This window comes from Pan paniscus, chromosome 22 (assembly GCF_029289425.2).
Source record: "Pan paniscus chromosome 22, NHGRI_mPanPan1-v2.0_pri, whole genome shotgun sequence".
Lineage (NCBI taxonomy): Eukaryota > Metazoa > Chordata > Mammalia > Primates > Hominidae > Pan > Pan paniscus.
In genome coordinates, this window is record NC_073271.2 from 42,779,797 (window position 1) to 42,793,260 (window position 13,464).

Genomic DNA, 13,464 nt, shown 5'->3' on the forward strand with positions numbered 1-13,464 from the left:
TATTTTTGGTAGAGATGGGGTTTCACCATGTTGGTCAGGCTGGTCTCCAACTCCTGACCTTGTGATCCACCTGCCTCGGCCTCCCAAGCTGCGCTCTTTTTATTGAACACAGGCCCTCGCGGTGGCTCAGAGCCCCCGGTAGTGCCCTCGGAAGCCGCATGTGCTGGAGGCACGTTGGAGGCAAGGATCCTGCAGCCGCGACTTGAATCGCATGGGGCGCGGAGGCCACGCTGGAGCCCCCAGAGCTGGCTCGGATTGCGAGTTCTGATGGAGTTGCTTTTTCCAGGAGCGCTGCCAGCGCTGAGCGTTCACCTGGTGATCAGGCGCATCCCGGGAAGCAGGCCGAAGCCACCACGCCCTTGCAGGGCCACACCGGCCAACCAGCTGTTATCTGCATGGATGAGGAACGCATTTAAAGAACAGCAGTGTTTTCAAATAATGCTGGATAAGGCTTTGTTTTTTAAAGGTAGTGGAAGCTTTAAGGGTGCTCCGGGGTAATTTCTGTAGTCAGGGTTCCCTCCGGGTTAGGGTCTACACGGCCATGGCGGGCTGCACGGTGCACGCTTTATCACTGAGACCTGACTCCTAAGTTACTGTTAACAAGAGTCCATGGGGCCAGTCAGCTTACACACAGGCCTAATATAGCAGAAAGAATGATGCAGGCCGTTAAAACAGCCTTTGGAAAGAGGTTTTCAATTTTTCAATCACAAAGCAAATCAAGCTTCCTAATTAGCTACAACACGGCTGGAAAGCTCAGCTCCTACTAGGCTGCAAGCCCTTGCTGTCTGCTTTCTTGCGTGACCATCTCTGTTACAGGAAAGGTTTGGCTGCTTTCTAATCTCACTCATGTTCAAAGAACTCGTGGCAGGCAGTGGTAACCATGGCAACAAAGGCCATAAATTCCTGGAAGTCACATTCGCCGTCTCCATCATTGTCCAGTGTTTCCATGACTTTGTCCACAACCTCCTGCTCTTTGATTTCCTAAGAGAGACAAAAGAAGTTGCCGACCTTGTTTTTAAATGGAATTTTGGATCATCAAAACATGATTAAAAGTTGAGTGACTCTGATAATTTGTGTCCGAAATAACCTAAGAACATCAAATGCAAAATATCAGAAAAGATGTCTCATGTGACCAGGGGGCTGTTGTCCAAGTAGAAATCTCTGGGGGTCAGTGTCTGGCCCTGAGCTACTGGAAAAGGCTGAATGGAACAGCCAAGGGTGAAAAACTGAAGGTTGTTATCATACTTAAAATACCTGAAAAAAAAAAAATACCATCTAGATCAGCCTGAGCAAATGTCTTGAAATAAAAATAAACTTTTGGCCCTCCTAAACTTTTCGTGTGTTCTGTGTGTGGAAGTCCCTGTCTCAAAGGCTTCCAGTGGAATTTAATGTTTTGAAAGTCTTCTTTGTTGCTGAAGTAACTCTTGGGAACGTGGCCTACATTTGTTAACCCTGTATTCTTTTTCCCACTTGAATTGCTTTCTAGGTGTCATGAAACTTTTTCCTGACAGTTCTGCCTGACATTGAAGCCAAATGAATGGTGTGGCTGTTAAGTGATGTGCACAGCCTCAGAGGAACAACCACAGTGCAGGGCTACAAACGTGGTGGGAAAAATTTGGGTATTGAACACTGATGAAGAGCATAAATGCAGAGTAACAATTCTCCGGGATAGGAAGGCTTGGCCTGAAGAAGTCAAGTGTAATGTACAACAGCTGCCTTGGCTATAAGACACACAGGGGTCAGGCACGGTGGCTCACACCTGTAATCCCAGCACTTTGGGAAGCTAAGGCAGGAGGATAACTTGAGCACAGGAAGTTTGAGACCAGCCTGGGCAACATAGGGAGACTCCATCTCTACAAAGAAAAAATAAAACAATTAGCTGGGCGTGGTCCATGTGCCCATATTCCCAGCTACTCAGGAGGCTGAGGCGGAGGATTGCTTGAGCCTGGGAGGTTGAGGCTGCAATGAGCCAAGATTGCACCACTGCACTCCAACCTGGGTGACTGAGCAAGACCTTATCTCAAAAACTAAATAAGTAAACAAAACATACAGAAGATTGTAACTCCACGGGGGTAGAGGTGGGGAGGCACCTGTGGATGGGCAGGAGCAGGGCACTAACTTCAATTATATTATACATCTGCTTCCGAACTGAAATTACCTTGATAAAACAGGGCAGCAAATGTTTGTGATGCCTTGAAATGCTTACCATGAATTATTTATCATTTACAAATTGAAATTCCCAAGTGCAAAGCTTTTTCTATGTATAAAAATAATAATAGTAGCTACTATTAGTTGAGCTTTCACTATATGTTAAGCACTTAAGCACTGTCCCGCTTCACCCTCACAACAGCCCTTGTTCAGAAGAAGAACCTGGGACTCTCAGATCAAGTCAGAAGGCAAGATTGGTGGAACTAGAAAACTGCATGTGTGAGTGGGACTGCTGTCACTCTGTCGGCTTGAATGCCTGAGAAAACCAGTCCTGGAATCAGATGTGGGGACACCCTCTGCAAAGTTTCAGGCCTGTCTGCTCCACTCTGAACCATTCACGGTGGGGCAGTGTTTGGTGGGAGTGGGGACAGGAGAACCAGCCAGCGCCCCCTCCCCCTGCCCTGAAAACATGGACTGCCGTGCTGCTGGAGCCAGGGCTTGCCGTCTTGCACTGAGAGGCTTGGTCAGCTCAGGAGGGCAGCTCCCCGTCCCCATGCAGCAGAGCCCTGCCCTGGTATTTATCCTGGAATAGGGCTTGGTGAGACACTAGTGCGCTGGCTCATTGTCTGGTCATTTATCCCGTTTGTGATTGCTCATATCAGTGACCCAGGAAGCCCTTCCCTACGTTTCATATGTGCACACCACTGGTGCTTCACTCTGGCTCAAGGCGTGCCTCAAGCCAGCCTTGGTTCTAAGAGAGCATCAGGTACCAGGGGGATCACAGTTCACTTCCATGAGGGCATGAGGTGGGCAGTAAAGACAGGTGGGTCTGATCCAAGGACAGTGGAGACGGTGGGTAGGAAAATGAGCCCTAATGCAAGGGTCTGGACATACTTCCACCACAAGCCACAGCGGGAACTGTCTGAAGAACAGGGCTTGCCAAGAGCCCCCACACAGCTTCCTAAAGTAGGGGCCCCAACTAAAGACAGTTCCTCACCGATATCCGTTACTCCACAGAGCCTCCTGCAAAGCCCCAGGGCTTCCAAAGGATGTGTACAGACCCCTGTCACGCCCTCAGTTAAGCCAGTCATGGTCATTCATCCATGTGCCAGGCTGGGTGCCCCAGAGCAGGAGCCATGTCTGTCGTGCCTGCATATCTCACAGTTCTTAATTAGTGCTCAGTCAGTGTTTACTGAGTGAAAGTCTGGCATATCTTATCTCCATAGCAAATACTAAACATCTAGCTAAAGCCAAAATATATCCTTTTCCTAAAAACATTTCCCGAAGCTTATTTTTAACAGTTTCCTTTTATGTTCCCTTTGGTCCATGGTAAGTAATGAGTCTAGCATTATTTGGGACGCTTTGGCCTTTGGGACCTTGATGCACCTACTGTACACAAGATGGTTGATAAGGAAATGAAAACAAGGGGCTCATTTGAGCCAGCCCCACATTGAGGGTTCCGTTACTCAAACAAGTTTGCAGAAGCAGCCCAGGAGTCTTGAAAGGGAAATGAAATCACCTTCAGGACAGCTGAGAAGATAAAGCCAGTGTACAGATGGATTTTAAGAGGAGATGGAGAAAGTGTCAAGTTTAAAAAGCAAGACTCACCTCTAAGAAATGGGAAAGCTCATTGTTGATGAGCTCCTTCAGTTCGGATTTCTTCAGCTTGTGCTTGTCTCCCTCCCTTCCAGAATATTGGTGGAAAACGTCGATGAGGGCCACCATGGCCTTCTCCAGCTCAGACATCCTAGGGGCTCGCAAAGGAAAGTTGCCTTCTCATCTATACCTCATCATAAAACATTTCACATGTTATCAATACAGACCTCAACCCAGACAAGGGGGATGGAATGGCCTTGGCACCCTTTTCAAGCTCAGAGCAGCAGGCATGGCCTGGAGGGGCATTCTGGGAATTTGCACTTTTATCATAATCCTTCCACCTGCCTCTTAGACAGCTGTGGGCCTGCCTTCTCTGTCCGTGTGGGCCACGGGGATATATTCCCATGCCCTCTGAATTCTGGTTGGGTTGGGCCAACAGGGAAACTGGCAAAAATACAGAGGCAGAGCAGCAAGGGAATTCAGGCATTAATTTCTGCTTCCTCCCCACAGGGTCCCTCTCTGTTCCTGCAAGGCTCCAAGATGAGGTGGTAGAGTGCAGGTGAGCAAACCATCAACTGCAAGCTGTTAAAATCAATCTGAAAGTGAGACAGTGACTAGGAGCAAAATAAGAAGACAAAAATCAATAGCATTCCTATATTCTATCAGTAAAGAAGTAGAAAATACAGTGCAAAATATCCTATGCATATAGCAATAACATGTGATCTAAGACTAAGTTTAGGAAGAAAAATGTAGGTCCTTCCAAGAGATTCTGAGGAACATAAAATGTAGGAAGTTTTTCCTTTAAATTCATATGTAAATTTAAATCATTTTTAATAAAAATAATGGATTTTTTTTGGATGGGTGACATGACAAAAACAGCTGTAAAATTCATCAGGAAAAATAAATATGGTAGAATTGCCACAATCTTTTTGAAGAATAACAGTGAAAGTAATTTGATCTACCAGGAAAAAAAATGTATCCTGAGTTTAACTGATTAAATGGGTGTGGTTCTGTCGCAGGCAGGGACAGAATCCAGCAGAAAGCTAAGCTGCTGAGCCTGCATTCCACCTCCAGTGTACCGAAAGGGTGGCTCATTCACTGCAGTGACTGGGACGGGGTGGGGGGGGGGTGGGCAGGAATAGGTGTTTCTCTGCAGCTGTCAAAGTAAGAGCCCTCCTACCTCCCTCACAGCAAATACCTTACGCCACAGCCTACGAACCAAGGAAATATCTGGTCAGTCTGGGAATGAGGCGCATTTTACAAAGGTTGCCTTGTCAGTTGTTTCACAAAACAGATGCGCAGTCAGAGAAATTTACCAGCTTTTGGCCTTGAGTTCTAATCATTAAATAAGAACATTTGCACTGTCATAATTAAAAACAAATTAATAAATCAAATAGTGTTGAAAAATCATTCCCATGTTGAATATATGACTTACATCTTAAAAATAATTTGGAATTAGATGTTAAAAATTTTATTTATTTCTGATCCTCTGAAGGAAACAGGATTGAAGATTTTTTTATACTGGCCAGATCTTTGCTAAAGTCATTCTATTAATAATCAGTGTACTTTATTCTGCTCTTGAGTCCCTAAAAATTTGATAATTCACAAATAGAACAATTAAGATGGATTAAAATCTTTAACATTTCATGCTTTCTTATTCGTTGAACTCAAGTTTTCAATTATTGATATATGCGTGTTTGTATGTGTGTGTATTTTTTTAAACAAAACAAGACACTTTTACCTCATTCTGATGCTCCTCAAAGTCCATGATGATTTGGGGAAAAGGAGGTTAAATTGTTTTTCTATGAATTATGACTAATGGGATTATTACAAAGGAAAGGCATAAAACATGTATCCCATATATTAGAACACTAATAGAAACCACTAGAAAATATGGTTTTCTTCATAACCACACTACAAATCAACTAAAAAAATTCTTGTTAAATTTTTCCCTTTGACCTAAGAAATAGTTGATGGTTTATAGTTTATCTTTTAAGAGAAATGGAAATAAATGTCCGTTTCTTTCTCACATTCTTTGAATGTCCTACATTAATCTTTTAATATCGAGAACAAGAGAACTTTTGAACTTTAACTCCTTAGAAAGACAAGTTACCTAGCGTGTGAGGATCCCTCTAAAGAAGGGGTTCGACCTCCCTGAGAAACTGTGAGACTGAGGAAAGTTAAAACCCACCAAAACCCCGATTCCTTTGACCCAATTTATTTGTAATTGTTAGGTAATTTCTGAGCGGCGTGCTGGGGCTGTGGGGACCCTGGCACTTCACACTGAGGGAAACTGGAGAACTGAAGAGTTACTTACCCAGGGCGGTGGGAGAAATAATAAGGAGAAAAGGGAAGCGTTTATTTATGATATAGGACTAAACTAGCATTAGGTTCTCCATCATTTTTAGCCCCAGTGGGAAGCAAAATCTTTACTCTTCAAATAGTTACAGAAGAGGCAGTATTTGTAGTACCGCTGGGAAAATGTCAACAATCACTTCTGGGCCATGAAACCTGACGTTTCTCTGATTTATGGCAAAACACACCTCTAGCTGTCTAGGGCTGATGCAGTCAGGTGTCCACAAAGCAGCAGTAATGTGGAGATTAAAACACATCATCCTATTGACACTTCTGAAATGCTGCCAATTGTCCTAAAGGGGCTTTTTAAGCTACCACTTAGTTTCTACCCCTCCATTCCGTTCCACCCAAAAGAAAAGAACCATTTCTTCCTGAGCGTCCTCTTGGCCTGGCTCTTTCTCACCTCTTCCTTGTCTCACCCCTTCCTGGTCTCCTTGCTGCAGGCGTCGTCTCTGCTGCAGGTCCTGGGCGGCAGGACTGGTGGGCAGGGGCAGCCTCTTATTCCCTCTGCCCAGGGAGGATGGATGAACCCTGGTGCAGCCCACTGCAGGCCGTGGCAGCCAATGGGAGCTGAGGGCGGGGGTGGCAGGGCTGCCAGGCCTGCACACAGGGCTGCATTGACCAAGCAGCCCCGGGGACTTGCTGGGAGCCAGGATTGCACATGGGCTGAGGAAGAAAAAAGGGCCTGTAGGGCAGGAAGTGGGGAGTCAGCTTTTTGTGCGATTTATTTATTACATGAATATTGATGTCACCCTAAAGGCAAGGTTGGGGGTGGGGAGAGGAGAGAGACTTGGATTAATTGATTCAAACAAAGCAAATGTGCAGCCAAGAACAAGCAGCTTCCAAGTACAGGCTGAGCATAGGAGATTAAGTGGCCTGCAAGTTGGTTTCTAATGGAGAGGCCCCTGGAGCTTCTCTCCTCTGCCATCCTCCAAGTCTGGCCCCACTGGGCGTGAAGTTCTGTGGACAGTAGTGCTTGTCTGTGGTCAGCCCTGGGCTCAATGGGGCTGCCTCAGAGAAGCTGCTGAGGCCAGTGTCTGCAGGGACTAAAACGGGTGGTACTTTTAGGGGAAAACGTGATGTGTGGACTGTATCCCAAGGCCTTTCCCTCCACCCCAGGGTGGAAGGTCACAGACTGTCAGAGTTGGACGATGCCTTAGAGATGTCCCGTTCGAACGCTGTTTTACAGAGGCGTGTGGACGGTGTGCCCCCTGCTGAAGCCTCCAGCCAGCCTGAGGAAGGAGAAGTCCAGCTGTCCCCTCAACTCGCTCGACTGGAGCCTCTGAACACGGGGGCCAGTTTATGGGTTCTTCTTCACAAGAGTGAAGAAGTAGGTGTTCCTTCTGACAAATTACACAAGAACATTGGCCCAAACTCTCCAAAAATGTCCATGGTCCCCAATGGATGCCTGACCCAGCATCAGGTCCTTCTCCCAACCCAGTTTCAAAGTGGCCGTGAAAGGGTTTCCCACAAGATATCTGTGTACGTGGCTGTCTTGCTGTCATTGTTTTATCTAGGACGTTCTCTACCATTCAGGATCCGTAAGTGTGCCCTGGAAATAGCACAGGGCTGAGAGCTGTGTTCTTGCGTGGCTCAGCCTGCCCCAGCCTCCTGTGAGGAACGGCCTGAGCAGTGTGGTTGGCCCTCACTTCCTCATCGGCTTCACCACCCCTGGCTGTGGTCTCTGCTGAAGGATCTGACACAGGCTTGCTCTGTGAAGCACAGAGCTTGCCCAGGCCCAAGGAAGGCACAACTGTGCTCTGTGGCCCTTCCTCGCTCAGATGTTGGAGGGGCCATTCCTGTAAGTGCTGACCACTTTCCCAGAGGGGCAACCTGAGCTCTGGATTAACCCTTCAGTGTCCATAGAAAACGCTCCAGCCTGCTCCTGCAGGGGTTAAAAATAGTTTGAAATCCACTCATGCAATGACTGTGCACTTGTGCTTAGGGCACTGCATTCAGCAGGAGGGTCCAGGCGGGCCTGCCCTCTGCACACTGCAGCTTCCTGGGATGGCAAGTGCGGGGCCGTGGGTCCACCCTGTTCCCAGGTCTTGGAAGCAGGCTGAGAGAGAGGATCTGCCACAGGGAGGAGAAGGGCTTTCAAGCACTCTGGGGCCCCAGGATGGTACTCTTTGCCCAGGCTCCCCAGGAGCTCGTGGATACAACCTCACCAGCTTCCCACAGATTCCTACAATTGCTGGGTCTGAATCTTGGCTCCACCATTTAACAGTGGTTTGACTTTGGATAAATTCCTAAGCTTTTCTGTGAAAGGGGTGACCGTAGTCCCTACTTTGCAGGGTTGTTCTGGGTGTTTTTCCCTGACCTTCACACTTCCTGATCACCCTGGCTTACCTGTCCTGACCCCTCAGTTTTAATCTTATCCCATTAGACTGGACAGCCACCAGATCCAATCATGTGTGACTCCCACATTCACCCACCCCCTGCAGCTACATTCCCCAGGAAGACCCTTCGCTAAGTAATGAGAAATGCATTATTGAGTGAGTGGAACACCTGAAAAGTTCCATAGTCTGTAGCCTACATATGACCATATGGATTGCTAGACTAGACCTCTGATTTCAGCGGGACGATAATATTTCAGAGTAGCAGGCTAAGACAAGGTGGGCATGTCAGCCATAAACAGCAGAAGGAACACACCAATAATCAGAATGCCTTGGTCCACAGAGATTTTTGGCAGTGGTCAATTGCTCACAGTGTTCCTTAGAATGGAGAGATGGACAGTCGCTAGAGTAGTCTTTAATCCACACAACAGGAAAACCTCTAGGTCTGGTCACCGAAATACCTAACTTGAATCACCACAGTGGAGATCATGGGCTCTCTCCGAGTTTCCAGACCTAAGTTGGGTCAGACCTAGAGCATCTTGATTGAAGGGAGAAGCCAAGGCCCCTTGAGAAAGAATCTGTGCTAGTGAGAAAGAATACCATAAACCCTCTTCCACACCTTTTCTGAAGTGTCCTGCAGCCATCAACTAATGAAAAGGAAGTAACCTAGATGTCTCAGGGATTGCCTCAATTGACATAAATTCCTGGGAACCAAAAATGGCACTGTGGCTCACCAGTCAAAGCAGAAACATGTGATGGTCAGTTCTTCACTTGATAGAGGTTCTAACATGAGACCGACTCACAGGGGGCCCAGTTGGTACACTATTCTCCCTATAGTTAGTTTTTCAGTTCCTGGTTGTATAATTGAAACAAACATACACTAGCTAAATCCCCTCACTGGCTCTCTTACGTATGAGATGAGGACCATGATGGTAGGAGAAGTTCAGTGAAAGTCCCAGAACTTCCCCTTCTTATCCAGAAATACTGAATCTCTGAAAGAGCTTTGGAGATTAATGCCACCATTAAAGGGTTGAAATAAGCAGGCACTGTGACACTTCTTACAAACCCATTTAACTGGCCACTTTGGCCTGTGCAAAACTCATATTGTTACCAGAAAAAGGGGTCTCGATCCAGATCTAAAGAGGGGATTCTTGGATCTCACGCAGGAAGGAATTCAAGGTGAGTTGCAGAGTGAAGTGAGAAGAGATAGTTTATTGAAAGCTCTTACATTCCATTACAGAGTAGGGCATCCTTAGAAAGCAAGTAGAGGAATGCACTGTCTTTAAGTGCATATATAGCTGTTTTGTCTATGTAAAGATTAAACTAAGCTGTGACTATATGCAGGCGAGCAGACAGCGTGGCAAAATTTATTATTCTATTGATTCAAAGAAAACTATCCTTAAGATTTTAGTGTTTGCGTACATTAAAGCATAGCTCTTGTTATCTTGAAAGCGTATATTGTTTGGGTATTGGGATGTCTGCACTCTCTGTTGTTGTAGCAGTGTGTCCTTGCAAGTATCGTTCAGCTGTTTCCTCAGCTATAAACATCTTAGGTCTATAGGTTTTGACTGCAAGAAATGTGCCTTGTTAATCTCAAAATGCAGCTGAACTTAAAGTGGCATTACTCTGACTCTCCTAGGCGCCTGCTTCCCTAACGATATGGATTATGAAGAATGTGGACTATTGCAAATGTAATCAGCTGGTGACTTCAACTACAGCTGCTGTACCAGATGAGAAATCTCTGCTGGAGAAAATCAACATATTCTCTGGCACTTTGCATGCAGCTACTGATCTTACTCATGCTTTTTTCTCAAACCAGTTTGCAAGGACCACCAGAAGCAGTTTACTTTTACCTGACAGGGTGAACAGTGTACACTCACAGTGTTGCCTGAAGGACATGCCTGTTCTTCTGCTCTACGCAACGATATTGTCTGCAGAGATCTAGTCATCTTGTCAGTTCACGCAACATTACACTGGTCCACTAATATTGACAATATTATGCTTATTGAATCTGAAAAAGAGGAAGTAGCAAAGGTGGGAGATGATCTCCACAAAACTTAGGGGCCCTCCACCTCAGTGAAGTTTCTAGCAGGTTCAGAGGTGTGGAATACGTTGAAATATCCCCTCCAAGTGAAAAACAAGTTGATGTATTTTGCACCACCTCCTGTGAAAAAGAAACACAAAATTCAGTTGGGCTTTGAGGATTTTAGATACAACGTTTATTATATTTGCAAGTGCTACTTTCAGCCTATGAGGCTGGAAGTTTCAAATGGGGGTCAGAGAAAGTTTAGGCTGTAATGCAAGCTGCTTTACCACTTTGCTCATAGGATTGGGTAGATCCAGTGATATTTGAAGTGTCTGTGGCACATTGAAATGCAGTGTGGACCCTCTGACAAGCACCCATAGGAGAATTGCAGCACAGACCTCTGGGATTTTGGAGTAAGTCTACGTTCTCTTCTGCAGCTAACTGATCTCATTTTGAGAATCAGCATCTGGCTTGCTTTTGGGCCATAACGATGGGACATCAGGAGACCATGCAGCCTAAGTGCTATCTGGTCTGCCTGGCCATAAAGTTGGGTGTGCATGTAACAGCAGGGTACCATCACATGGAAATGATGTATGAAGCTGATCTTAGGCAAATGTGAAGGTGCAAAAAGTGCATGAGTAAGTGACTCAGATTCCTTTGACACCAACTCCTGTTATATTGCCTCCCCTCTCTCAATCCATGTCTATGGGCTCCTGGGATGTACCTTATAGCTAGTTGACCATGGAAGAAAAAAGTTTACCACTGGTTTACAGATGGGCTTGATATGTTGGTACTTCCCTGGATTGGACAGTCACGGCACTGCAACCACAGTCAAGGATTATCTTGAAGGACAGTGGTGAAGGGAAATCCTCTCAGAGGGCAGAACTTTGAGCAGTACACTTAGTTGCTCACTATGTTTGGAGTGAGAAGTGGCTGAAAGTATGGATCAGTATTAATTCATCAGCAGTTGCTAAAGGTTTGGTTGGTTGGCAACTTCAAAGGAACAGGATTGGAAAATTGGTGACGAGGAAGGCTCTGAAAGAGGCATGTGATGGACCTCCCTGAAGGGGCTTATATTCCTGCTTCTAGTGGGACATGTTTGCTTTGTCTTGCTCCTGCTTCACAGCCCATCTGTGGTGCTTGTGCGTGTGGATATCTGGTGGTGCTCTGTTCCAGCCACATGTACAGAGAGGGCAGCCCTGGGTGACCTTGCAGCCTGGCCTGGGCCAGTGGCCGACCACTGCACACTCCAGAACTTCAGCTACCCAGCTCCTTCTGCATGTCCACCCACTGGCCTCAGCTTTCCTGTGCCCTGGGGTGTTGTTTCCTGCTGCACTGTCCAGGCTCACGTCCACAATTGGACCCTGACACCTTTAGTGCACCCAACCCCCAGCCTTGGCTCACCTGTGCTCTACGGGATTGTTTGAAGAACTGTAAATGCTTTGAGATTTTGTTCTGCTCACAAGCCAACAATGTAGAACATTATAGATGCTGGCAGAAGACATGAGGTTTGTGGGTCAGAGATTACTCATGGCAAAATTAGTAGCCAGCGTTTCATGTTCATGTTGGTTTCCTGTTGCCCCCATTTTGTCCCTTTGTCCCTCCACTATGATGCAGATGAGCCTAGATGAAGGCCTGCACATGCCACGAGTTGTGCTACGGTCGGCTACAGTCAGCAACACTGTGCTACAGTTGGCAACACTGAGCTTAGGGACTTGTGGATTTCATAGAGAGTGGTGATGAGACTTCTCTTTGTCCTTATTTCTGGATATTTCTCACTGCAAAAACAACTCTGAGAAGTGACCTGGGTAAATCGCTGTCAGGGCCTTGCATTCCTGGCTTACATAGCAACAGCCTGCAGGGATACTCAGTGCCATGGTAGTTGCCTATCCCAACCAGTGTTTTCCTGCTGCCTCACAATTGTGGACCAGCCCTGGCCTGGGCAACCAGCAAACTTTTCACACAAAGTATGAACCCTGGCCTTGGGGAGGGGGTTCCCTCTTCTGAGTGTGCCTTCCTTGGTTGTTCTCCCTCAAGCCCAAGGTACCCTTTAGATTTCTCTTTGTAGTTATTGTCCTATCATAGTTTTATCATTGTTTATGTTGAACTTTCCTGTTTAAATTACTGTGTGGTTTCTGTCTCTTGAGTGCACCCAGACTGATATATCAACTAACAAGAAAAATGAAAAGTTTGGTAAAATTTTGAAATCTTTTTTCAGTCTAAAATTATTCTTTAAAAATTAAAAAACCCGGCCAGGTGCAGTGGCTCACGCCTGTAATCCCAGCACTTTGGGAGGCTGAGGCAGGCAGATCACAAGGTCAGGAGATTGAGACCATCTCGGCTAACACGGTGAAACCCCGTCTCTACTAAAAAATACAAAAAATTAGCCGGGTGTGGTGGTGGGCGCCTGTAGTCCCAGCTACTCAGGAGGCTGAGGCAGGAGAATGGCGTGAACCAGGAAGGCAGAGCTTGCAGTGAGCCGAGATCGTGCCACTGCACTCCAGCCTGGGTGACAGAGCAAGACTCCATCTTAAAAAAAAAAAAAAAAAAAATTAAAAACCCATAATACTTGGAAAGAGTAAAGGTAGAAGGGACAAAATAAAACAATAACACTGATGTGTAATCAATACTTATTTGTTTCTTCTGCTTATTTTGGATTTAATTTGCTCGTTTTCTAGTTTCCTACAGTACAAGCTTAGATTACTGACTTTATATTTTTCTTATTTTCTAACCCATGCATTCAATGCTGTCAGTTCCGTTTTGAGCATGGCTTTTGCTGCATCCCTCAAATTTTGTTAAGTTGTATTTTCCTTTTTACTTAGTTCAAAATATTTTAAAATTTATCTTCAGATTTCTTCTTTGACCCATGTATTATTTAGAAGTGTGTTGCTTAATCTCCAAAGATTTTGGGATTTTCAGTTATCTTTCTGTTATTGATTTCTAGTTTAATTCCATTGTGGTCTCAGAGCATATGTTTTATAATTTTTATTCTTTTAAATCTGT

The 13,464-nt window shown here is 45.7% G+C and overlaps 1 protein-coding gene across 2 annotated transcripts; it reads right to left on the bottom strand.

Moving 5' to 3' along the window:
* Positions 1 to 428: 428 nt before the first annotated feature.
* Positions 429 to 6,657, bottom strand: S100B (S100 calcium binding protein B). Of its 2 annotated transcripts, none has more exons than XM_008977472.2 (3): positions 6,503 to 6,657; positions 3,757 to 3,895; positions 429 to 981 (listed from the first exon to the last, which is right to left on the bottom strand). In XM_008977472.2, exons 2-3 carry the CDS (start codon positions 3,892 to 3,894, stop codon positions 841 to 843), a joined length of 279 nt encoding a protein of 92 aa, XP_008975720.1. In that variant the 5' UTR covers position 3,895; positions 6,503 to 6,657; the 3' UTR covers positions 429 to 840. The 2 variants fall into 2 exon arrangements, with proteins under 2 accessions (XP_008975720.1, XP_034803805.1); XM_034947914.3 differs by having other exon boundaries at positions 3,757 to 3,902; positions 6,503 to 6,592.
* Between the last annotated feature and the right edge of the window lie 6,807 nt (positions 6,658 to 13,464).

What these genes read in the sequence shown, in the direction of transcription:
- S100B (XM_008977472.2), bottom strand. Translation starts at nt 3,894, where the DNA reads ATGTCTGAGCTGGAGAAGGCCATGGTGGCCCTCATCGACGTTTTCCAC. An exon ending in AGCTTTCCCATTTCTTAGAG is followed by an intron (nt 982 to 3,756) that starts GTGAGTCTTGCT and finishes TGTCTCTCTTAG; the next exon opens with GAAATCAAAGAGCAGGAGGT.